This window comes from Manis pentadactyla, chromosome 10 (assembly GCF_030020395.1).
Source record: "Manis pentadactyla isolate mManPen7 chromosome 10, mManPen7.hap1, whole genome shotgun sequence".
NCBI lineage: Eukaryota > Metazoa > Chordata > Mammalia > Pholidota > Manidae > Manis > Manis pentadactyla.
Genome location: NC_080028.1, coordinates 13392631 through 13417532, shown reverse-complemented (window position 1 = coordinate 13417532; position 24902 = coordinate 13392631). Strand labels below are relative to the sequence as shown.

Here is a 24902-nt window from a genome sequence, read left to right as displayed (position 1 = left end):
CCATATAAATGTGTATGTTTAAAGCGCACAATGCGATGATTTGATATATATGCCGTGGCAGGGTGACCAGGACCCAGGTAATTAATACAGGCATTACCCCACATTACAGGTACCACAGGTAACTCTGTAAAGGAACTGGATTCAGGGTGTCAGATACGTATCTGCACACCAATGTTCACCACAGCACCACCATCAACCGAGTGAGGGAAACAACCCGGGTGTCCTTCAAAGGTGAATGGATAAAGAAAATGTGTGGTGTATACACATATATGATGGACTATTGCTCAGTGATTAAAAGAAGGCAGAAATCTTGCCATCTGTGACCATATGGATGGACCTAAAGGACATTATCCTGGTCTTCCTGACAGTCTGCAGGCTGAGGCCAGGATTCCGTCAAGCATCCCCAGAGCCTAGCACAGGGCCTGATATTATGCACAGCTAATACTCAAGACATCTTTACTGAATGAATGTACAGAAATTCAAACAAACTGTGGAGTCTCAGAGTCTGGTGACAGTTAGGAAAACAGGGCATAGGGAATAAAAAGAGGGAAAGAAGATACAAAGAATTAAAGCGCCAACAGGTGTCTTTCTAATGCAGTTTTGGAAAGACAAGAGACAGAAGCGGCCATTCTAGTTCACCGGGACAACCGCAGGCAAGGCCCAGGTCAGCGGCAATGTTTTGCCTTTGTTTTCTTTTGGTGACTTACTTAGCAAGGAGGGAGCAAAACCATGGGACTGTTGTCAGAGCTACCCAGGAAATAAAATCACCTATAAAGAAAACAGCTCAGGCAAAAAGGTCTCTGGGAGAAGTGGGGGAGCAGTCTTCTTGCACTTAAGGTCCGATTCTGAAGTTAAATACACACTCTCTCCCGCGAGGCTGTGCCTGGGGAAGGAAAGAAGCAAAGCCAGAGTTCCTCTTCTAGAACAGTGCCCTTTGCTCAGGAGGGCAGGTGATGAGCAATCTTGCCATCTTTTCAGGATGTAGCTGGGAAAACTCTTCAGTGGCTCAGTTTAATTGGAGGCCTCCCACCAAGCTTGATAAGTGGGGGATTCTTGCCTGGCTGTCCTGCTCAGGGACTTCAAAGAACCCGGTGTGCTGAGGGCGGAGCGGTGGGTGGCGTGTTCTGGGCCTGCCGGCGGAGGCTCTCTCACAGAGTTTGAGCAGCTGCAGCCGCAGCATCACCATGCAAACTGAGCTCAGAGATGAGACAGAAACAGAGATGATAAAGAGGGAGGAGGGTGTCGGGGAGGCTGGTTTCTCGTAGGGCTCGGAGTGAGGCTGTGGCTTGTTTGAAATCCCCCCAGTCTGCCGGATAAAGCTGAACCGCCTCTTTTGCATCGCAACCTGGCATCCACCTAGTTCCAGACTCACCGCCGAAACCCTGCCTGCTTCTCCAGTCCTGCATTCTCTGCGACTATGCCAGAAGCCTTGGCTGCCATTTATTGAGTGCTTACTGTTTGCAAAGCATTTTCCATTCACTTGGTCTTTCTAGCAATCCTGTGAATTTGTACTGACACTCCCATTTTACAAGTGAAGAAAGTCAGGCCAAAAAAAAAAAACACCCGAAAGTGAAGGGCTTTGCCCAAGGCCGCTGTTCCTGGAATGGATAGAGCCAGGTCGGGAGCTCTTCACCGCTCCCTGCACATTAGGCATACACTCTACCAGTCGCACCTTTGATTAAATGGAAAACCCACACTGTGTGCCGTTCTCTGCTTGTGCTGAGAATGTCCACATCTCCCAGCCTGCGCCTGGGGGCTCGCTGCTCCATTGGTCTGGAACGTCCCCTGTTCCTCCCCTTCCCCAGTCCTGGCTCTGACACCTTAGTGCATCCGAGCAGGCTGCCAACTCTGTCTCTCAGGGTTGTCAACAAACCCCTCCCACATTTAATTGTCTTTCACCGTCAGATCTTTAAGTCTACATGGACCACCTGGGGGAGGGGGCAATGGTAATGAGACACCTTATTTTTAATTTCTTTTCATAGTGCAGGGCCCCAAACTAGGCACCTGGTACCTGCTGCGTGCCTGCCTATTGAACGGGCAACACTAAACGGGGGTATGTGGACTTTTCCAGTTCTCTTCCATACCCAAAAAGATAGGAGTGATGGACGCTGGAACTCATTTATTCATTCAAGGACTATTTATTGAGAGCTTTCCATGTTCAGGATGGGGATACACAAGTCAACAAAAGGTACCTGCCCTCAAGGAGCTTATATTCTGGTAGGGAAAGACAGGAGTATGAATTTCTTATTGCTGCCCTAACAAATTACCTTGGCAGCTAAAAACATTTAAATTTTTTATTTTACAGTTATACAGGTCAGAAATCTAGGGGGTGGTTCTCTGCTGAGTGTCTCAAGGCCAAAATCCAGGTGTCAACTAGTCTGGGATCTTATCTGGAAGTTCTCCGGGAGAATCTACTTCCAAGCTCATCAGGTTGTGGGCAGAATTCATATCCCTGCAGTTGTAGGACTGAGCTCCCCTCTTCCTTGCGGGCTGTCAGCTGGGAGGCCCTCAGCTCCCAAAGGCCACCTGCATCCTTCGTCACTTTGTCCTGTCTTTAAACCAGCAACGGCATAATGACTCTCCCTCCTGCTTCAACCTCTCTGACTTCTCTTCTGTAATATCTATTCCACTTCTGGGCAAAAGAAGTTCTCTGCTTTTAAGGGCTCCTGTGACTACTTGGGGCCATTATCCAGGATAATCTCCCTATTTTTAAGGTCTGTAATTATAGCTGTAAGGTCTCTTTTGCCATGTAACATGATCTCACGTTCCAGGGATTAGAGCATGGACACCTTGGGGGGATCCTTCTGCCTACCACAATAGGCAGCAGTTGAATAATCTAAAGTGTATATTTTATAACATTGATGGAAAGTGCAATGAAGAAAAATAAATTGATGTGACAGCATGGAGGGTAGTACTTTGGATTAAGATGGTTGGGGAAGCCTACTGAGAGGCAAGAACGTCTGAGCCAAGTACTGAGGGAAGTATCAGAAGGAGCAGCAGGGGCAGCTGGTAGAAGAGCAGCCCAGACAGAGAGCTCAGGCCCAGGGGGGAGAGTGCATTAGGCCAACAGGCGGGAGGCCAGCATGGCTGAACAGGAGCACGGAGAAGAGTAGGGGGCCGGGGGCCTGCCGAGTTAGCTAAGGCCAGCCCAGGCCAACTCCTTTGCAAAGATGACGCACTTGGCCAGGATTCTCTCTGGGCTGGTGGCGATCTTTACAAACCCTGGAACTAACGCAGGAGAACGGGACCTGACGCGTGGCTCTAAAGCACGCCAGTGTGAGTCATGGAGCTCAAAGGGCATGGAGGGAAGAATCCGACGGCATTCTGAATGTGAACACTTGGAGAATCTAATTTGAACATGACTAGACTGCGGGCAAGGAGGGGTCAGACTCTGCAGGGTCAGGAATGACCCACAGATAGACCTTCAGTAAGCCTCAGACGATGAACGTGTTTGACGTCTCTGACCACAGGGAGGGGAGGCATGGCCAAGTGAGAGGGACACAGCCAGGGCCCCTCTTGCTCAGGGGCCTTTGCACTTGCTGTCTGTCTGGAAGGCTATTTTCCTCCGGATCTCAGCGTGGCTGCCAACCTCCCTTCTTGCAGGTCTTTAGCTCAAATGTCACCCTCTAGGAGAACCCTCTCCTAAGGAAATGGCTCTTTCTAGAAGAATCCAATTCCCTCTATGCCTCCCAGAGCATCACATTGTGTCAGGGTTTCTCAAACTCAGAAGTGTTGACATTTCTGTCATTGAAGACGCTTACACACTGTATGCTGTTGGGCAGCATCCCTGGCCTCTACCCACTACACGCCAGCAGCACCCCCTTAGTTGTGACTACCAAAAGAATCTGTACATTGCCAGTGGCCCTTGGGTGCCAAAATTCCCACCAACTCCTGTTGATACCCACTATTCCATGTTAGTCTCTTCAAATGCTTACCATGTCCCAAAATTATTTTATTCAACAATAAATACTCGTTGCCTAATATATGCCAGGCATGGCTCTAGGTATAAGAGATAAAGCAGGAAAATTAATAGACAGAAATTATTACCCTTGAGGAACTTTTATCCTCATGGAAACAGAGAGAATTAAAAAGAGAATGAGGGAAATTGTTGCATGTCTGATGGCAAGGAACACTAAGGAGAAGAGCGTGGTGGGTGAGGCGGTGCTGTGGTTTGGAGATGGAGGAGCTCACAAGTTTAAGCAGGTGTCTTCAAGGAACAGCAGGGAAGGGGGGAGGCTGAGGCTGACTGAGGGCAGGAGGCCCCGGTCCAGGGTGCATCCGAGGGCGGGAGAGCACTGACCGCTTCACCCCCAGTAGCAAGTGGCCTCCCGTATGCAGGGCTCCTTTTTATGTCTTGGTCAGTGCCATCCCAGGGTCTAGAAAGGTGCCCAGCAAGTCGCACATGCTGGATGCATGGTGAATACATGTCTGGTGAATGAATGAACAAACAGACAGCAGTGCCAGGGAGGGAGTGCACCCCAGATCTCTTCAGTGGACAAGAGATGGAGTTACTATTCACAGATGTGGGAGAACCACAGGTGTGTCCCTGTTTGGGAAACTCTAATGTAAAAGGAAAGAGAGAGTATGAATAGCTGACATTTATTGATCCAGAGATTGTTCCAAGCACTTTCTCTCTTTTTCCCTGAAAGTAACTCAAGGAGGTGGGAACTTTTCTTATCCTGAGACGATAAAGAGAAGATTGTTAGTTGCCTGGAATCATGGAACTAGTACCAGAGGGAGCAGGAACTTAAACCCAGGACTGTTTATCTCTGTAGCATAAGTAACACCTTCTTTTATAGGAAAAACGAAATAGAAGCTCCAAGAGCTCAGGGCGACTGTATGAGAGGTTGGAACTCCTCAGTCCCTTAGTCTACCTTTGAAATAGCGAGAACGGAGAGCTACTACATCATTCACTGAGCGCTGACCGCATGCCAAGCCCCCTCTTACAGTGAGTGTGCCGCATCATCCCAGGTACTTCTCGCAGCAGGCCTTTGTGAGGCAGCTACCACGACTGTCCCCATCTCATATCTGATTTAGTTCAGGCTCAGAGAATCCATATAGTGTGGGAACCAGGTGTACAAGCCAAAGAAGAGAAGTGGAGGATGCCCTGTCCACTTCCTTTCACTTAGCTGCCTAAGGGGTTTTCAGGAGGAAGAGGGAACAGATCTCTGGTCGAACCTGGAAGGCAGAACTAAGGCCAAAGGAGATTCTGGTTCAGCTTGTGGAGTAGACAAGCTTTGGGTATAGCATTACTGAACCTCAGAGTTAGCTGGATGGCAGAACTGCCTCTTCTGAGCAGGAAGCATCATCTTACTCGTCCATGCCAATCTTGAGGGGGATCTTGAGCCTATCAGGGCCTTGCATGGAGTTAGCCTGCTGAACGTCTGCAACACCCTGGGCTCATGGCTGTCCAAAGGGCAGAACCCGACCCAGGGCAGACTAGCACATGTGGGCCCCGCTGAATATTCATGTTTATAGCTGCATATTATTGTTATAACTATCTGATCCTGAAACTAACAGTACTTACAGAAAAAAAAAACAAAGTGCTTGTTTATGACATGATTTTCACAGACACAGAACTTGGAGTATAAATCAAGGGAAGATGGTGCTCCCTTTTACTTGATAATTTACCAAGAGCTCTTCACTACTTCGGAAACACTTCACACAGATGGCAAACACCACCTGTAGAATGGGGATTGCCAGGACCCAATCAGTACCATTTGTAGCAGTCCACAATGAAGACGGTTCTATCCTAAACACAGGCATAGAAGCATCTGATTACCTCATTAGGTCTGCTGTCGCCAAGCCTGAGCAATTACATGTGAAGTCAATATTTCATTATAGCAAATTAATTTCCTTTTATGTCTTCTTTATATTATAGCCAGGGCACTATATTGATTTTTATTTTGAAATTGTATTTGTAGACCATGTAATATAGGTAATCTTTGAAATTTATTCTAGGATTATAAAAGAGACATTCAAAACATTTGTTAGAAAAATGCGGCAAGGCCACTGGCTAAATGAGGAGAAGCCATTTTCATTACCTTTGGGGGGATGAACCTAAATTGAGAGCTAAAATGAAGTCAAATAAAATGACACAAAGATTGGCCTAAATCAGATAAAACTCACCAGAGATAAATATAAAGCCTATGCTTTAGGCCCGAACATTACTATGGTACAGAATGGGGAACCTTTTGCTGAATTCATTCATGGAGTTTTTCAGTTGAACTCAAGTTCAATTTGAGCTTAATGAGCAAATGGCCATAAAAGTCTGTGCTAGGAGGCCGTTCTCAAACCAGTGAGCCTCAGAATCACAAAGGGAGCATTTTGAAAATAAAGGTTACCTGGCCTCATCCCTAGAGACTCGGCTGCATTGTCTCTGGATGAAGGCCTGAAAGCTGACACCTTAAACAGACATTCTAAACGACTCAGGAGAGTGGGCTGAAGAGTCCAGGTAGGGACATGAACCTGTGAGTTTGATAATGTCTAGAATGTACCATTCTGGTCAGAGTGCCACTTCCAAAGAAAGAAATTGGAGCTCTCTAGAGATGGCCAACTAATAAGGATGGTGAAAGGTCTAGAAGCTATTTCACATGGAACTCCATGGGGAAAGAAGGTTCTGGAGGGCTGCTGGCTGGTGACTGGCTCCAGATATGCAGTGATACACAGGATATTGATTGAGAAAGTGCAATTATATGGTGTCCATATCTTTATAGTAGAAAGAGAACCTGCAGCGCAAATTAGAGTAGACATTTACATTGAGTGTGGTGAGATGAACCATTCCTAGACTGGCAAGCACCTTTTAATGGGATTATGACACAAATTTTACATGCTTTTGTGCCAAGAGCTTGGGATAAAGAGCTCATAGATAACTCTTATCCCAGGAGTTCGTACAGGCATAGTTTTTGCTAAACTTGTTTTCATAGCTCTAGGATCAAGTAACAGTGGGATATACTGCTGGGTTTAACCTGCTTGCTTTCTTTTTTTTTTTTGTAATATTTCATTTACTTATTCACTCTTTTTTCATAGTTTTGTTTTATTTTAACTGCTTTTTAACTTTTGGATTTTTTAGGATCTCTAATACACCAACATGCAATTTGAATTTCCAAGGGAAGAATAGAGTATGCAGATTTCTCAACCTTACCTATCCACAGTGTCTAAACACATATTAATATCTTCTGCACTGTCTTCTGGAATTAGCCTAGAAGATGCTGGTCTTGGGTTATTTAGGGCTGACAGTCAACTCTGACTTTCAAACATGCTAGGGGTTCAAGCCATTCCAAATTATTTGTGGATATGCCGACTCTTCTTTACCAGATTAAGATCTTGAAGGAAGGCTCTTGGTATCATTCATTGTTAAATAATAATCTTTTTCTATCCAGAGTAACAGGCATTCAGTAGCATGTGCTGAATGAAGGAACTGCATTTAAATCTAATTTGTCTGGATATAATTATCACAGACTGAAACTGTCCAATCACAACGAACAGATCTTAGTTTTTGACCCAAAAGACAAGGAGGACTCAGAGAAAAGCAGGGATTTGCCTACGGCTGCAAATGCTGGATGTCAGAGGCAATGCACAGGGTCAGCCTACATCCTACACTTGCATTTACTCCACGAAGACTATTTGCTTAACAGTTCTGTGGCAGGCTGTCTCCAGTGTGCTCCTCTGGAATCCCTGCCATGGAGTTCACAGTGGGGTCTGACTATCATGCATCATTTCCCATTTCTTCAGAGCCCCCAGTTTGCTCCGACCTCAGAGGTGAGCCAGTCCTTGAATGTCCCAGCTTTGTTGTTCTGTGGATAAGAATTCCTAGAGAAATCCTTCCTCCCTCCCTAGAGAGCCAGGTCTCCATCTGCCTGTCTCTGGCCTAATGTGGGGAACAGGATACATTTTATTTTCAAATCGTTTCTTAAACATATCCTCTGGTTAATATTATGCCCTTTATTGTGGAGAGGACACACCTTCTCCTTGAGTAACCTCTGGGATGCTGGCAAACAGACCCCTTGGGAAACCTGACATCTTCTTTTGACTGGCCTGCCTGCCTTTGCCACATCCTCCAGTCACCTGCTATTTGTAGCTCTTCTTCCCTGTCTCTTCTTTGCTGATGTTTGTTTTTAAGATACTCACCATCTGCATATGCACTGAGGTCGACTGAATCTTAATGAACCTGTCATAATCCTGTTTTCTCTCTTTTTTTTTAAAGTCCTGCAGACAGCTGAATGCTGGGTGAATGACAGCTTCTTTGCACATAGGAGACGACGAATGGACAGAATGGTTGGGACCGAACCCATCTCTGTGCAAGGATGTGGGAGTTGCCCTTTATATTCCAACTGAGTGGTTATGGCAAAGGCCCGGTGCCAGGGTCTGCCTGGTCATCTGCAGCTGCTGTAGCTATCTAGCTCCGTGAAGATGGAATTAAGTTATAAATGGCTCCCGAAAGAAGGGAGGGAGGGCATGGAGATGGTGGGCAGATCTTCCCGAATTTTTTAGGGCCCCGTGGGCTTTGTGTAAGCAGACTAGGAAGGAAAGTCAAAAAGAGGAAGGGAATGCTGGCTGGCTCTCTGAAAGGGAAGTCTACCTTACAAAGTGATTCTTGCAATTAATGAAGATTATGCATGGTAAGGTGTCTGGTCTGACGCCTGGTGAATGCGGCTGACGTTGATAAATGGGGCAGAATCTAAACTTCTTGAATGCAGTTACTTCAGCCAACTAGCTTCGAATGCACTCGGGTTCACCGGGCCCCTGTGGCTGCCCCGCCACAGTGGAGCCCCCCGGCGGCTCTGCGATGGCAGCCTCGCTCTCCGGGAACAGGTGAGAAGCCCAAGGCTCAGAGCTCCACAGGGAGCAAAGCTGAAAGGCGACAAGGTTAGGTCTTGAAGGCAGATCCTCCAAATGAAGCACCTCCTGCTTTTTCTCGAGAATTTCAAAGTAGAACAAAGGAAGCTGAGATATAAAGTCATCATTTTTTTTTTTTCTAAAATAATATGAAAAGGTAAACTTCGCCAGACAGGGGAGAGGGAGGATAGAAACTGCCGGGCAGCTGCCTTATGTTTCCGGGGAAAGCAAAACACTTCTTGGTTTTCTTTGAACTGGGGACTTTGGAGATTTTAGCAAACCTCATATAAGCAGTATTTTTCAAGCAGGTGGATTCCATTCCCTGACAGAATAAGCGGCAGAAAAAGGCAAGAGTACACAGACTAAGATGTTGTGCCAGATAGCAGTTCAGGCCTGTTAAACAAGTTACCTTGTTAATCCTCGCACGCTAGGTGCTATGATTATCCTGTTCTCCAAGGGAAAGACCTAAGGGTCAAGTTGGTGTATCGACGTGGCCACCACCCTCACAGAGAATAAATGGCTGACATGCGATTCTAACCTGGATCTGCCTGAGTTTGCCGACGCCAAGCTGAAGACTCAATCAGGCTTTGCTGGAAGTACCCCTTTTGGAAGCTTGAGATGTGCTTAAGATTCAGGGTGACCGGTTCCCTCCTAGCGGAATCCTCAATTTCCATGGGAACCTAAATGTTTGGATGACTCATCCACTGATGGGTGGTACCATCTTAGTCTTAAAACAACAAATCGGCATCAGGAAAGCCAATGCATTTGGATGGTGCATAAATCCTTCTGGAATGATCACTTGGTGTCACCGGCTTATTTAAATGGACACATCACTTCTAACAGGACTCTCTCCTGTCTGCTCTGTCTTTTTAGTTGCAGCAAGAAGGGAAGTAACTCACTGCCTTGGCAAATCAAACAGGAGCTGGAGGTGGTTTAGACACAAGGATGTCTCCTGACCTCACATTTCGAGGCAAACTGGGAGGGGCTAGAGGGAATCTATCATTTTTGACATAATAAATTCCCCAGTGTGTGACATTTTTCTTCTCCCTGCAAACCTGGATTGACGACCAGTGGTTTTTGTTTTACACAGATAACCATGTCCCCGATGCTATGACCTCAAGACCTCAAGTATGAAGCTGTGTATCTCTGGGTGACACTATTATTCTGTGTTGTGGAAGACAGAAACTAAATACATGCAGGGGTTACCTGAGATTTCCAGTCTTCCCCACAACCAGTACAGGCTTTAGGGAAGCCAGGAGTGCATGCGCTGGGATCCAGGCACAGATCAACATGGGGCGATCTGCTTATCAAAGGCAAGCCTGGGGAGCCCTTGCATTGGCCCACTGTGGGTTCCTAAAGGGCCCCGCCTCAAATGCACCAAGAAAACAGCCTTTGGGGAGTCTCGTTTAGAAAGGAAAAGGGGGCCACCTTTCAGAGCAGACCCTCGGACCTTCTGCTCCAGAAACATCCTGGAGGATTCGTATAGGGCAGAATCCTGGGCCTCTCTGCAGACCCTTCAAGGGCAGAGTCCAGGACTCTACATTTCAAGAAAGTATTCTTGATCTTGAAGCCACAGAAGTTCAAGCTGGGAAGGTGAGAAGTTAACTCAGCAGCCTCCTCAGGTATCAGACTACAGCCTTAAACTCTCTAAGCTTGAGTTTGCTGTGCGTGAAATAGGGATAGGGGAGAGCACATGCCTCACGGGGTTCGTGTGAAGATCAGATGAGGTGACACCTAGAAAGCTTCTGGCACGGCACCTGGCCAGTCCCTGGCTGGTATGCGGAGGTGCACCCCACCCATCCTTAGGACACTTCCAGCCCAGCTTATAGACAGCTGCTGCTCTGAGTCCCCTACCTGGCCCCTCTCAGGGCCTCCTTAGACTGCCCCACATCACAGCCACTGCAGGGTTAATGTCAGCACAGCAGGGGAGCCCCCCGTTGTATGTAGGGCTGGTGGTTGAAGTTCTTGGACACCAACCTTTGCAGGCTGTAAACCTTACGTAGAGTGAGACATGCCTCGATAAGCTGGAAATGTCAGCTAAGGAATGTCCCCCATCTCAAAAGATGGCCTTTGGTACAGGGCTCCCTAACTGCCCCCTCTGGCCGCTCAGGTCACTGACTCCAGACCTTTCCTTTCTTATTCTCCTCCAGCTATGACTCCCCCCTCTGACTCCACCTCTGAAAGCTTGACTCGCATCCTCTTTCCCTTGGCCTCTGAGGGACCCTGTTTGCATCTGACCTCTCTGGAATTTGACCTTCCGCTACCAGAATTGACTTTCTTTTGGTTCTTCCCACTACAGCCTGGTCTTCGCCTCTAGGACAGGCTTTCCCGAGCACCTGCAGGGGGCGCCATCCCCAGACACCCACACAACCTGGCATAGCTGGTCTCAGATGCCCTTTATGGCCTGACCAAACCTACTGCTCCCTGAGCTCCAAGTTCTAGTCCTGACAGATCACGGGTCTACATCCTTTGAGAACAGGGTGCCGAAGCAGGGGTAAGAAGGAGGAGAAAGGGCAGAAGGATCAGAGGCATTTCACAGACTGACATTGGCAGGACCTGAGCTTAAGGACAGAGAGGTGGCGCTAGTTTCTTGTTTATACACTCCATGAGGTCATGGGCTGTGTCTGGACCACCTGGCATTGGGCCTAGCACGCAGTAAGCACTCAACAGACAGCTGATGAACAAAGAATGAATGAATGAATAATACTACTACTAACAGAGACAGAAAGAGAAAAGGAGATACAAGTTTGGGGCAAGCAAGAAGGTTTGAATAACAGATGTGATTGTAGACACATGGCATTTTAAGGATTGTGTACTCCTGAGTACCAGTCACCAAGTATTTCTGCCTTTTCTCCTTCTGGGCACATGGAGGAGGCACACTGAACCACACCCTTTGAAGGTAGGCATGGCCCCATGACATGCGTCAGCCAGTTAAGTATTAGCAGAAATGACGTCTCTTCTGACAATTTTCAGAATCAATAGGATATCTTCTGCTTTACCCTCATACAAGGAAGTATGAAGCCAGATGAATCCTAATTGCATTCCACGAGCACAGACCCCAGGAGACCTACAACGGGCATGGGCAATGAGGAAAATAAATGTCTGTTAAGCAAGGGAAATGCTAGAGTTCTTTGTAGCTGCAGAATGATTTCCAGGCTATATTAATGGAGCCAAGGAACCTACAGGTCCTACTCATATAGATGCCCCAGCAGGATCTAGGTCTGAAGATCGGAAGAAGGGCTTTTTGGTGCGATTGCCATAGACTGCCAAGGTCTGAAAGGTACTGTGCCTGTAGCTTCCGCCCTGAGAAAGAGCTAGAAGGTCAACTGCCTAGGTACTGTCCACTGGAGAATTCAGTAACCAGGTAGTCACCTGTGCTTTGGCTGGTCCCCCCCATGGGAAGGGCACAGAGTCGTCACACTGCCCTTTGTAAACCCCTCCCCATGCCGACCATCCCTGTGACTTACCTGTGTTGTAGCCCCTGCCAAGGGCAGGCCAAGGGCGGTGATTTTTCCACAGGTTTCCAAGGTACCAGTCACTCTGGTTCTCGACCAAGCCCAGGACCTGCTGACCTGTAAAGTACAGAGTGCAATGGTCTTAAAGGAAGCCCAGCCACGCAGAACGGCGAGTACCAAACAGGAGACACAGTGAGGCCAAGTCATTGCCACAGCAGCCTTCCTTACTGGGAGTTCCAGGCCCTGACCTAAGTACTCAACTTGTATTAACATATTTAATTCTCAAACTTAGGCAGCTCAGCCATTTCTGTCATTCCCATTTTATAGAGAAGAAATGGTAGCTACCCAGAGTAGTTAATGAACTTGCCCAAGGTCACCCAGTTAATTTGTGATAAAGGCAGAATCCCAAACCAGCTAACCAACCAACCAACCATCCGTTCATCCTTCCATCCCTTAAACTCACGTAACAAGCACTTACGTACTGACATATTACTCTTGGCATGTTCCAGTTCTAATATTTCCCATTGTGCATTAATTTACTGGCTTTCTGGGTGTGAGTGGAAGAAGAAATGACCCTTGGCCAATGAGATGGGAGCCTACAGAGAGGACCACCTTTGGGCCAACTTCTCATTGTGCTTTTACTCTCACATCTACTTTATTTTGTGTCAACCAGCATCATTATCAGTGCAGGGGTGTTTTCTAGAGGAACAATTGCTTCTCTGTCCCCATAGCTCAGCTTTGATATTGGCCTCAGTTTCTGGTGTACTGGGACCAAATCAAAGGTGAGTCCTGTCTCAGCCTATTTCTCAACCTTTTAGGTGAGTCAGTCACTCATCTCAATTGCTTAGAGCATTAATGTTCCTGGGGTTCAGGCAACAGTAAATGTCCAGGCATCAGATCCAACTACCTTCCATCAACAACCCTATTACACTACGTGCAGAAGATACTCTCTTTGGAATTACTATCAACACAGTTTTACAGACGAGGAAACGGAAGCTCACAAAGGACCATGATTTGCACAACTAGAGATGGAGCCGACCTATACTTCAATATTTGTCGGATGCCCACATTCCTTCCACCACCTCAGTGCATTACTGCTTACCTTTACAACAGACATTTGAGGTAGGAATTATAAATCCATATTTTACCGGAAAAGAAACAGAGGCTCAGAACATTTAAGTAACTTGCTAAAGGTTATTCAACTAATAATCACTAGCTTCCGCAGCAAACCGATGCCTTCTGGAGCTAAAATCCTTAAACTGTTGGCCAATCTGAGAAATAAAGACCTTCCTGACTAAATGAAAGCCCAGTGGCATGTTAAAAAACCACAGCGGTTCTCCTGGAACACCGTGCTGGGTGATATAGAACCTCCTTGGTGCGATGACAGCTCCCTGAAATGATGCTGTGTGGGTTTCATGTAATTTATTTGATCAATTTATCGAGCTCCTATCTAAATCATCACCCCAGCACGAATACATACATTAGAGGCATGGGAAAAATACTGCCACGCACTTTGTCATTGTATATGATCACGTCCCAAACTTGTAGAATTCCTCAGAAAAACATATCACCAATTCAGGAAGTGCAAGAGCCAATCAATTCCACACACAACAAGCATGGGAAGTTTGTACAAAACAGTTAGACCGGAAAGGGGGTGCCCTCAGTTGAAAAAGCTGTGTGCTAAGCCCTGATGCTGTGGCTGCAGTGTGTGTGTGTGTTGGGGTGGGGGTGTGGGGGGTGTGGGGGGCACCCATTTAATAACTTCACGCTGAAAGGATGTGGGGTCTCTGGGAGAATTCATAACTACAAATGACTCCACATTGGAGCCACAGTAGTATTTTTTGGTACGATGAAGGGTGTCATGTGCTCAGAACAGACAAAAAGGGGATGATATTTCACCAGCTTTAGGGTGACCATCTGAATTCCAGGTAGAGTAATCTTCAGCTTTCTGAAATTCCGAAGTCTATATTCTGGCATTCCATGCATCGTATTCTGCCTCAACCTACTTCTTCACATGAATCCAGGCACAAACACACTTTGTTTGTAAATATTGGCCTCTGCACTAGCCCAAAGGCAAGGACTGCAGGAGTATCTAACCTACTAGGAGGAGCTCATAATGTCTGCCAAGTAAGCAGTGTTTGGTGGGTAAACCTCTCCCGACTGGGACACCGTAATGTTAGCGTATGAGGGCCCCCACGTTTCCGAGGCTGAGAAGCATTCTGCCCCCTGCCCATTCCCAACATCAACACGTTGTCCAACTCAGCCTGGGAACTCTGGCATCTTCCTCACCAGCATGGAAACCACGAAGATGGGGCGGTATCACCTACAGCATCTTTTGTATCAGCTGCTCTACTGAAGCTTGAACTCAAGGTCTTAATCTCCAGGGAAGTAGCACTATGCATGGCTAATCTTAAATCATGTTAATCCAAAAAGAATAGCATCCACATTTCCCTTCTCTCAATTTGCACCTGGCCTGCATTTCTTAGGAAGGTGGCATACAACCCTTTCAAACATGCCAGTGCTCTTTACGGTGAAAAACAAAAATCCTTAATTAGCAACATGATAGCTGCAAAGTTAATATCTATTGGTTGAGAAAAAGGAAAATGATAAACAGCTACTAAGACATCATCTTGCTCTTTTAGATGGATTCATTAGCTGCTCTGATGACTAAAACGGTAGCTGGGTTTTGCAGGCCTGCTTGTTAATGCCCCGTTCTGCGCGTCCCACCCTGAGGGGTCTGCATCCATGGACGGGGACCCGGGAGCAGCGGTGTCCCCAGAGGTGAAGAGTGCAGACTGGAATCAGATTGCTTGGTTCCCCATTCCTGGCCCTGCCACTTTCCAGCTGTGTTAGCTTTGAGAAAATTACCTAACCTCTCTCATCTAACTCTTATGGCTGGAACATATCTCTACATAAGAGATAAGCTATTTTTAAATATCATCATCCAAGCTTACACGGAAGCTTCTGAAAGAGGGCGAGCCCATCCAAGTGGTTTTCTTTGGAGGTCATCCGGCACCACAGTTAAGTCCTTCTAGAACCTGGTTTCTTAAATGTGGTCTGAGGACCGTCTGCTGCAGAAACTCCTGGGGTTCTCGTTACACCTGCAGATTCCCGGGCTTCAACCCAGAAGTTAATTGTGGCCAGGAAGTTGCTTCCTCCTAGCTCTCTGGTTCTAGAAGGAGGGATTTCCTGGCGTCTTGCCCCAACTGTTTCTCTCCCCCGTGGACATGGGAGGAGTTGTGGCTGACAGTTTCAGAGAGAACCAAATCTGTGTTCCTGCAGCTTAGCCCCCTCCATCCCTCCTCCCAGGAGCCAGTGGAAAGACAGAGAGCCCACCTTTCACCTGTCTCTGTGCGCTGTCAGTTTTATAAGCAGGCCTCCCTCTCGTACTCCCCATGACCGGGCAATTCCAACTGTGGATCTAGGTATGAGGAACATCCACTGTAGATGCACCTCCAAGCCAAGTTCTTATCCGTAAAATAAGGTGAGATCGTGTTCATTCCTTTCCCTTACCTCTAAAGGGGCTCCATGTGGGGGCAATATCACACTCATTGCCTCAGACCTCAACCCTTCTAAGTAAGAATTCTGGCCCCTGAGTCAACTGCATTTTTTAAAAAACAGGTGGTTTGGATGCACATTAAAGTTTGACAACTACTCATCAGAGTCCAGAACCTCTGCCCCTGCTTCAGTCAGGGGTGAGGTAAACTCACATGGCATTTAAACCAGTTCACATGGCTCATAAATCAGCGGAACTCAGGGGCGGCCTCCAGTGCCACACTTCTTGAGTACAGTGAGGTAGTAAAGGAAGTGAATGGCAGAGCCAGACTGTCAGGGTTCAAATCCTGGCTCCTCCACTTACCAGCTGTGTGACCTTGGGCAAGTTACTTAACCTCTCCATGCCTGTTTCTTCATTCATTTATAAAATAGAACTAATAAATAGTACATACCTTGGAATTGATTTTCTTTTTTAAGCCTAAGTTATCTGTGAAAATCTAGTTGTATTCTTTGCTTATCCAAACATTACTACTAACAGTACCTGTAAAATAGTAAAATGTTCAGTGAGTGTTGGCTCTTAGCATTACAGCCAGAATTCCCTGGCCCTGAATTCTGCCTCATTTGCCTGGGTTCAGGCATCTGCTTTCTCAGCCATCTCCTCCCTTCCTCAGCCAGCAGGATCCTTATTCCATCTATTGGTTCTGTTTAGTTATCGACTGAGGTCTGCTTTGTGTCAAGATACCACACAAAATACTATGGAATTAAAGACAAAAGTCCTTACCCTAGATGAAGCTAGATGAGACAGATAAACAATTATGAAGGAGTGTGGCCCATGCAGTGACAGAAACATGGGTGAGCTGGAGGAATGGAGGGAGGGAGCGACTGATTCCGTGGGGGAATGTGGGTGGTGCTCCGGTGGCGTCCCCCCCAGACCACCCACTACACCCTCTCCTGCAGTTTAGGCCACACCTGCCCCTTCCACACACACCTCCGAACTCCTGTGCCTCCCCCAAAGCCTTCTGAAAATAGGGCTCATCTCCTAACACCCTTCTAGGCAGAGTCCCTTCTGCTCCCTGGTGGTGGCACATATGAGCTGGTGACAGCTCACAGGGGGCAGGCTGTCTCTTACAGCTTTGCCAGTCCGAGGTCACCAGCCAGGTAGCATCTACACCCTGGTCCCCAGAGGTCAAAGTCTAAAGCTGAAACCTTGATGTTGCAAACATATCCCGGCTTGCCATCCCATTAGGAAGCAGAATCCCAGGGCCTTCCTCTGGCGGCGAGGACACGGGTGGCCGGCATGCTTCCTCCCCCAGCACTTGCCACCGGCCGTCCCATCTTCTTAGGAGTTATTACAGTAAAACACCGTGACTAACAGAAAAGGCTTTGTCATTGTTTTCTGCGCTGGCCCTGTGGTTATGATGAAGTGCACTGCTCCCCGTCTCCTTACTCTCGGCACAAGTTAACTTATGAAAATGAAGCTGTCTTCTTTGCTTATTCATACATCACCGCTAACAGCCAGACAAGAGCGAACAAGCTTGCTATTCTGCTGGGGCCCTGGTGCCGGTGTCACCAGCCAGCAGACGGATGGCTCCAGGCGGGGAACTCCCCTGCTCCCGCCTTTGGCAGCTTTGGGCTCCACGCAGGGCTCCTGCTGCCCAGGAGGGAGGCCCCTGGAGCAGGTTATGGCCAGGTTTCCCCACGGCACACGGGGCACAGCAACGGCAGGCTGGGCATCTGCCCTCCCGATATGAGGGCAGGCAGCGTGGTGAGTCAGAAAGACAGAGGGTTTTAATCCAGACAGAAAAGGGTTCTAGCCCCAGTTCTGTATGGCTTGGCCAAGGTGTGACTTCTCTGAGCCTCAGGTTCCTTACTGTACAAGGGCAAGAACAGAATCTACCTCCTGTCCCCAAGAACAGACGTGCAGATGGAATAATATATGTCAAGCGCCTGCCTCATGGTAGATGCTGGAGGAAATGCATCTCTTGTTTCTGTTAGGGATGGTCACTGTCTGTGATGTCTAAATTTTCCTATTCAGGTACTGACACTCACTGCACAGACTGGATGCTGCAAAATTTGGACCTACTGCTCCATCCTTGTCCAGCTGGCCCTTGTCTGTCCCCACCCCAGTGCACTTCACTGAAGCCTTTAGCTTCTGTGACGAGAATGTCTCAGCTGTTCTCCTCCCCCTAACATTCTCTCCCTGCCTCCTTCACGGGGCTCCTCTCTCCCAGCCCCTCCTTCAATGCTGGTGTTCCCCAACTCCCGTCCTTTTCTTCTTGCTCTACATTTTATCCCTGGCTGATGAAATGTACTCCAGTGGCTTCAAATGCCACTGATAGGAAGACATTCACCTGCCTCCATCCCAGCTCAGGACACTTTCCAGAGCTTCTTACTCTGAAATCCAACTATCTGCTCACCATCTTCATTTGGCAGTTACACAGCAACCGTCCATGCACATCACCCAACACCAAATCCACAATCTTCTTCCCCTAAAGAATGATGTGGCTCTTGCCTATTTGGTTAGTTGGTAGCATCAAAATCTAACTTGTCATTGAAGCTAGAAACCTTGAATCAATCTTGACGCCTCCTTCTCCTCGTCCCTCCCATCCTTGCTGTAACCAAATCCATAACCAGATTTTTATCTACCGTTTCTCAGACTCATCCCCTCTCAGGCTCTGCTATGCCCTCCTTACCTAGGTTACCACATCTCTTCCCAGGCTCACCACAGCAGATTCATACCTGATCGCCTTTCCTTCAGGCGCCTTGCTATTCCATTCTCCTTATCAAGCCATAGAAATATTTTGAAAGTGCAAATTTGATGAATTTGCTTCCCTGATTAGAAAGTTTAACGCTCCAGGGCCCAATATAGTACAGAGGGATGGATAAATGAATGAAAAATAAGTATGACCTGTAACTCATCATCCCAGCCCCTCTGGAATGGGTAAAGTCTATCTGAATGGTGAGGAAGTGGATACCTACTCATTAGCCTCTCCAGGTAAACACCAGGGGCAGGAAGGTCCAGCTCTGATCACAGATCCTTCCACTACTGTCTCCTTTTCCCCACCTCCAGAAAAGCTCCTGGGTGCACAGAGGGTGTTTGCCAATCACAGCGGAGTATCAAACCAGCTGTGCTTATTATGCCAGCAGGTGAATATTAAAATGTTATAACCAGGAGCTGTCCTGAGTATCAGCAGAGAGAGCAACAATGCCTTCCCAACCTCATATTTATTCTAATGAGGTATTTTAAAATAGAAAAGCTTTTAATAGTACCATGCAATACGTGTCTGAGTGTAGGATGTCTATAATAAGGAAAACAGATAGCATTACACTATCGTTTAGTAAACACCCTGAAAGAACTGATCTGCAGCCCTAGGTGCCCCTGGCTAGTGGGGGTAGAATAATGAAGCATCTCCTGAGAAGAAGCAACACAAAAGGTATTTAAACCGCCCTGAAGGGGTTGAAAAGGCCTGCTCCTGAGCTTGCACGTTTCACAGCGCCTGCTTCCTTGGTTCAGCTCCGGCTAAGTGCACCCTGGGATCACAGAAATTCACACGAGCTGCGAAGATCACAGTAATTACTGGGGAACTGCCTACTTTTACAGATGGAGCCCAGAGAAGGGCAGTGAAGAGCTTATAAACACACCGACAAGGCAAAAGCCAGGACTCCACGGTGACTCTGTGCTTGGCGTGTTTTCTGTGAATCAGCTTCTCCAACTTAACCTCTTTTTTCACACCTGACCTTGAGACTTAACATAATTCTCACGTGGTTCAGATTCGAGCTCTTCTACACTGGAATGGTAACCCTGGGTAAATTCTTAGCTCCTAGGTTTTCTTCTCTGTAAAATGGCAAAGGTATCTATTCCATGAGGCTTTACTGGGACTCTTGACAGGCTCTGGGTCCAACTTTACATTGCGTGTCCTTGAGCTGGACTTCAGGGGCCCCAGTTAAAAAAGTCCTTTCATGAATCACTTTTTTTTCCCCTTAATGAAGTGCCCTCGCATCCCGCTCACATTTATTCATTCATTGGTCAGCCAACCCTGATTTCATTTGGAGGTAAACACCCCTCTCCCTTACGGACCTCTTATAGCTGAGGGGTAACACTTTGTAAGAGGAATTAGAATCTTTGTCACTCTACAAGGTAGAATTAGGCCGAATGCGTGAAGACTAAAGGAAGACAGATTTTGCTTATTATAAGCAAGACTGTAAGTAACCATTAGAGTTTAGCAAAACGGACACCAAGCACTGGAAGGTTCTGGAAGAGGCTGCATGATTTGGCCCTTGCCTCGCCATCTCACTGAGTCCCTGCCATGCACTGGGCTTGGTGCCAACTGCTGAGACCAGGAGTGAAGCAAATGGACTCAGTCCTGCCTTCTAGGTCTTAGGATCTCTACAAAGAACTTACCAAATGGTTTGGCTACAGTCTGCCAGCCTACTGGGCACCATCCTCAAGAAGACATGACCGCCTGCTGACTGTGAGCTAGATCCCAGCAACTGGAGGCTCCCCACACCTCCCCTACCTTTGGAATGCTCTTCTACTTGCCTTCCCACTCCCAGAAGCTGCCCTGAGGACCCAGCCTTGAGACAGTGATGTGGTGCTGAGACCATGTGGACATATATGTGACTAAGGCTTGATAAGGCCTCTATAAAGCTTTTAAGATTTGGTGGCCGGGTGCTGAGATCTGCTGGTCCTGCATCCCCACCAAAGACAAGTCTGTATATAAGTTCCCTTGCTTAGTAAATGTGCCACCTACCAACCTGGAGTGGCCTGCCCCTTCCTGCAGTCTCAGCCCGCCCTCCACGGATGGCGGCCACTTTCAGATTTCACGTGGAACCTCCTGAGGAGCTTAAAAACCAACACAGGCCCCTTCGTGAGCCTCACTAGAGCAGTTTCTCCCTGGGAGTGAGGCCTGGAGATGTCACTGCAAGGGACAGCCCATTAGTTGTGATGCACGGCAGGTCTGGGGACCTTTAGGAGTGGGAGGCCACCTAGTGGGCGTGCTGTGGGAGGGGAATTTCTGCCCTGAGTGAAGACCAGATTTGTTGACCTCGAACTAGATTTGATGAGCTGCCTTCCAACCTCATGAGAGATCTCTTTACGGTAAGCCAGGAGAGAGCTTTCTCAACATCTTCACGCGGAGCTGTCCCCAGACACAGTCTCCCGCTCTTGCCGTGTGTGTGTGTACAGCTGCCCAGTGACGGAGTCTGTTTTCCCCAGGGCAGCCCCCTCTTTGGGGGCACTTTCGCGGGCTCTGGGATATGTGCTTTGCCTGCACTCTCCCGAGGTACCTTACAACAACCCCCCTGGGGTGGACGCTGTGCTCATCTCTTTCCCAAGGGACACTGAGGTTTAGAGAGGAAAAGTCCGTTGCCAAGGACAAATGGCTAGGGACCATAGAGCCTGGGCTTGTGTTCAGGTCTCTCTGTCGCAAAAGCCTGTTGTATACGCAGACTCACGGTGGGTACAATCTGTAAGGCATTGCTCTCCCCAGGCCAAGGGCTGCCGCTGGTACCACTAAGAGCGAGGCCCCAAAGGACATGAGAGGATGGTTGTAGAAAGGCTGGTCGCGGTGTATTTGACCAGCCACCTGGGGCTGCAGGCAGGCGTCCAGGACACTAGGGAGTCCTCTGAGTCTCATCTCCTCAGCACTAATCCCAGGGTGCTGGGCTGAAAGCACATCCTACTGGGGCACCTAGGGGGGATGGAAAAGGAAGGCCTCAGACTCAGACAGCGCCTGCAGTCCCATAAAGGTCCAGGTAATGATTCCACCTGCCAAGAGGCAAGAGCGAGTCTCTGCCCCCAAGTCAGCCCCAAGTGAACCCACATTAACTTAATTTATGCTTTAAAAGCTCCTGCTCAGTCTCCAATAATGATTTCTCTCGTCTTCCTTCCATGATCTTTGGTCTTTGGAAATGGGAAAAACTAAAAAGGAATGTGGGGCCAGCCGCTGGGCTCCCTTCCAGGGCTGCTTTTATCATGCTGCCTCCCAGGACACGCGGCTGCTGTCACCTCTCAGACGAGGCCTCCGCCGGGGGAGCAGACCGGCCTGGATCCGGCTACGGCTTCCATCCGTGGACTTCTCGGATCTCTTTTTAAAAACACAATTTGCTGGCATCTTTCGGATACTTTCTTCAAAGACACTCCTTTGACTCACGGATAACAGTGCGCAGGAGCAAATGTCTGACTTTCCCTACTGGGGCTGCAGAAAACACGCTTGTTTACAGGAGTCTGTGGTCATCGTGTAGGTTTTTTCCTAATTATTACTTACATGTTTTAGGCCAAAACAAGTTGATTTTTGAGCTTGAATGTTTATTTCTTTAAAATGGGCAATGATACAATTCACCCAATTTCCATCATAAGGTTGTTTTAAGAGTGAAGTGAAATGGTGTGAACTGTAAAACACTTTTTCAACTTTACAATCATTATTACCGTACATTTCTGAGTCTTTTGTAGCTATCACTTAATTTCCTGCCCCCCCCTTACAGTATTTCTGAGATTGCAACATTATTACTCACTGAAACTCCACAAGTGCAGAGGCCAGACACTAAGCAAAGTTTATCCTCTGAAACACAGCCTGGAAGGTGGAAGTTACCAGAAGAGGTCCCTGTGTGGCTGAGAAGCGGTCAGGAAGCTTAAGCACAAAACACCTCTGTATTCTTATGGCTGGTCCTCAGGCAGATTATAGAGGTGTAGTAATGCTTGCTCAATAAAGAAGGATTAGGAGGAAATTCAAAACAGATACTAACATGATAAAAGATCCTTGGCCTGGAACCACTCAGTGCAGGGTTAATGAAACTTCCATAGTTCAAAGATCTCCATCTTCACCAACAGATAAGTCATTCACCTCTTCAACAAATACTTCGTGAACACATACCAGGGTCAAGCACCATGCTGGGCTGTGGGGGTGCAGGAGGGGTGGAGTTTACAGCTTGTAGGGTGCATGAGTGAGCTAGGGCTGCTGCAACAAGTATCAGAGACAGGGTGGCTGAGACAGCAGAAATTAATTTTCTCACAGTTCTGGAAGTGAGGAGTCCAAGATCAAGGTGTCAGCAGGGTTGCTTCTTCTGAGGCCTCTATCCTTGGTTAGCAGATGGCCACCTTCCCCTGGGTCTTCAAGTGAGCCCTCTGTGCCTGTGTCCTAATTTCCTCTTCTTATAAGAACACCAGTGACCTCACATTAAGGCCCATCCTAATGATCTCATTTTACCTTAATTACCTCTCCAAAGATCTAATCTCCAAATACAGTCACATTCTGAGGTACTGGGGGTGTTAGACTGTTCAACATATGAATTTTAGGGGACATAAGTCAGTCCATAACATAGGATGAGGTTGCTAAATGATCACACCAATAAAATGCAGAGCTATGGCTCTGAAAGGGCTGGGAGGGAGAGGTCCAGAGTGCTGCCAGGGTCCGTAAGACGGGGAGTCGGCCGAGGAGGGTATCTGAGGAAAATGATTAAATCAAGATCCAGAGGAAGATGGGAAGAGCTCCCGGCGGGGGGCAAGTGTGTTATGACTTTGCAGTGGGAGCTCGACAAGGACGGTGTCATCACAGAAAGGTATTTGCTCTTTGTCCCTGGTTCCTGGCACAGAGTTCCTAAAACCCTTGCAGTTTTCCAAGTGATGAGGGTGGCTGGAGCCTCTTTGATTCTCATGAAGTGACTCTCGGTGGGTGACTAGATCCAAAGCCTTGATTAGAAGCTTGGAATTTTCACCCCCAACTCAACCTCCAGGGAGGGGGGAGGGGCTGATCATGGAGTTAAGCACCAAATGTCCGTGATTTAATCAGTTATGTGTACACAATGAAACCTCCATAAAAGCCCTAAGTGACAGGTTCAGAGGGCTTCCAGGTTGGTGAAGACCTTGATGTGCCAGGAGGGTGGTGGGCTCAGAGAGGGCAGGGAAGCTCCACGCCCTTTCTCCACACCTTGTCCTGTGTATCTCTGCCATTTGGCTGTTCCTGAGTTACACCCTTTATAATAAACCAGTAACAGTCACTAACGTGATTTCCTGGGTTCTGGGAGGCATTGTAGCAAATCAGTGAACTTATGTGCAGAGGGGGATTGTAGAAACCCCCAGCTTTGTGGGTAACCTGGAGACCTGTTATTTGTGACTGGCATCTGAAGGACACAGTCTTGTGGGACTGAGCCCTTACATCTGCAGTACCTGCTGCTAACTCTGGGTAACTGCGTCAGAACTGAGTTGTAGGATACCTACTTGGTGCCCTCAGAGGCCTGGAGAACTGGTTGGTGTCAAAGTTAAAAATGCCTCTCAAGGGACTACAGGCCAGCAAGGCTGAGACCCAGACCAAGCAGAGGACGGTGGGAAGAGGACACTGCAGCTGGCCAGGCAGACCATGCGGCCTCCTGGGTTCTCCATGCTGGACAAGCAGGATGGACAACTAAAGGGTCTTAGGCAGGCAGCGACACAACACGGTGGCACTATTTGAGAAGAAGACACTGTGGACAGTGCAACGTCGGAGTGCTCCACAGCCTCCGTTAGAGTAAGTGGCCGATGTGATCAGAATTCTGTTCTGGAAAGATCCTTCTTGCTGCTGTGAATGGAATGGTTCACTGGAGGGTCTGAGGGATTAACACTCAAGGATTTTATTTTCCTTTCTTTCCTTCAGAAATTTCATGTTAGATATGCAAACCTCGAGATAAGGAGAAAAGTAAGGGTTGTGGGTATACATCACAGTCAACAAACATCTTCCGAGGGGTTTGTGTGCAGGTGACATGCTCAGGCCGAGGGCTATCCCAGGAGGCGGAGGTGAGAGTGGGTGCCTCGGCTGCAGTCTAGTAAGGAGATGGGCCATATGCGGGAGGGTGTGGTCTCTGCCTCCCCTCGTGACCCCAATCTCCCAGGCTCAGCGCGGTGTGGGACAGCATCTAAGCCCTTCCTGCTCGCTGAATGGTACTGCCCGAATGACAGTGCAGCCTGTGTTTGGAGCCAGTGAGCCTCCAGTGGTAAAGGCGACTTTATCAAATCACTGTGGTGTGGGCCATCGGGATGCAGAAGAGGCACAAAATTTGCTAAGTGTGTGAGTCATATAATCAGCATCACCATCAAGATATAGAGCCATTCTAACACCTTAGAGGTTCCTGGTGGCCCTTTTG

General features: G+C 47.9%; 1 protein-coding gene across 2 annotated transcripts in view; it reads right to left on the bottom strand.

The window, feature by feature from the left end:
• LARGE1 (LARGE xylosyl- and glucuronyltransferase 1) overlaps positions 1-24902 on the bottom strand; it is a 530062-nt gene that overhangs the window by 90517 nt on the left and 414643 nt on the right. For both annotated transcript variants that reach the window (XM_036902848.2, XM_036902849.2), the window contains exon 7: positions 12306-12410. In XM_036902848.2, the coding sequence (XP_036758743.1) occupies positions 12306-12410 (105 nt within the window). The remainder of the gene's footprint in view (positions 1-12305; positions 12411-24902) is intronic.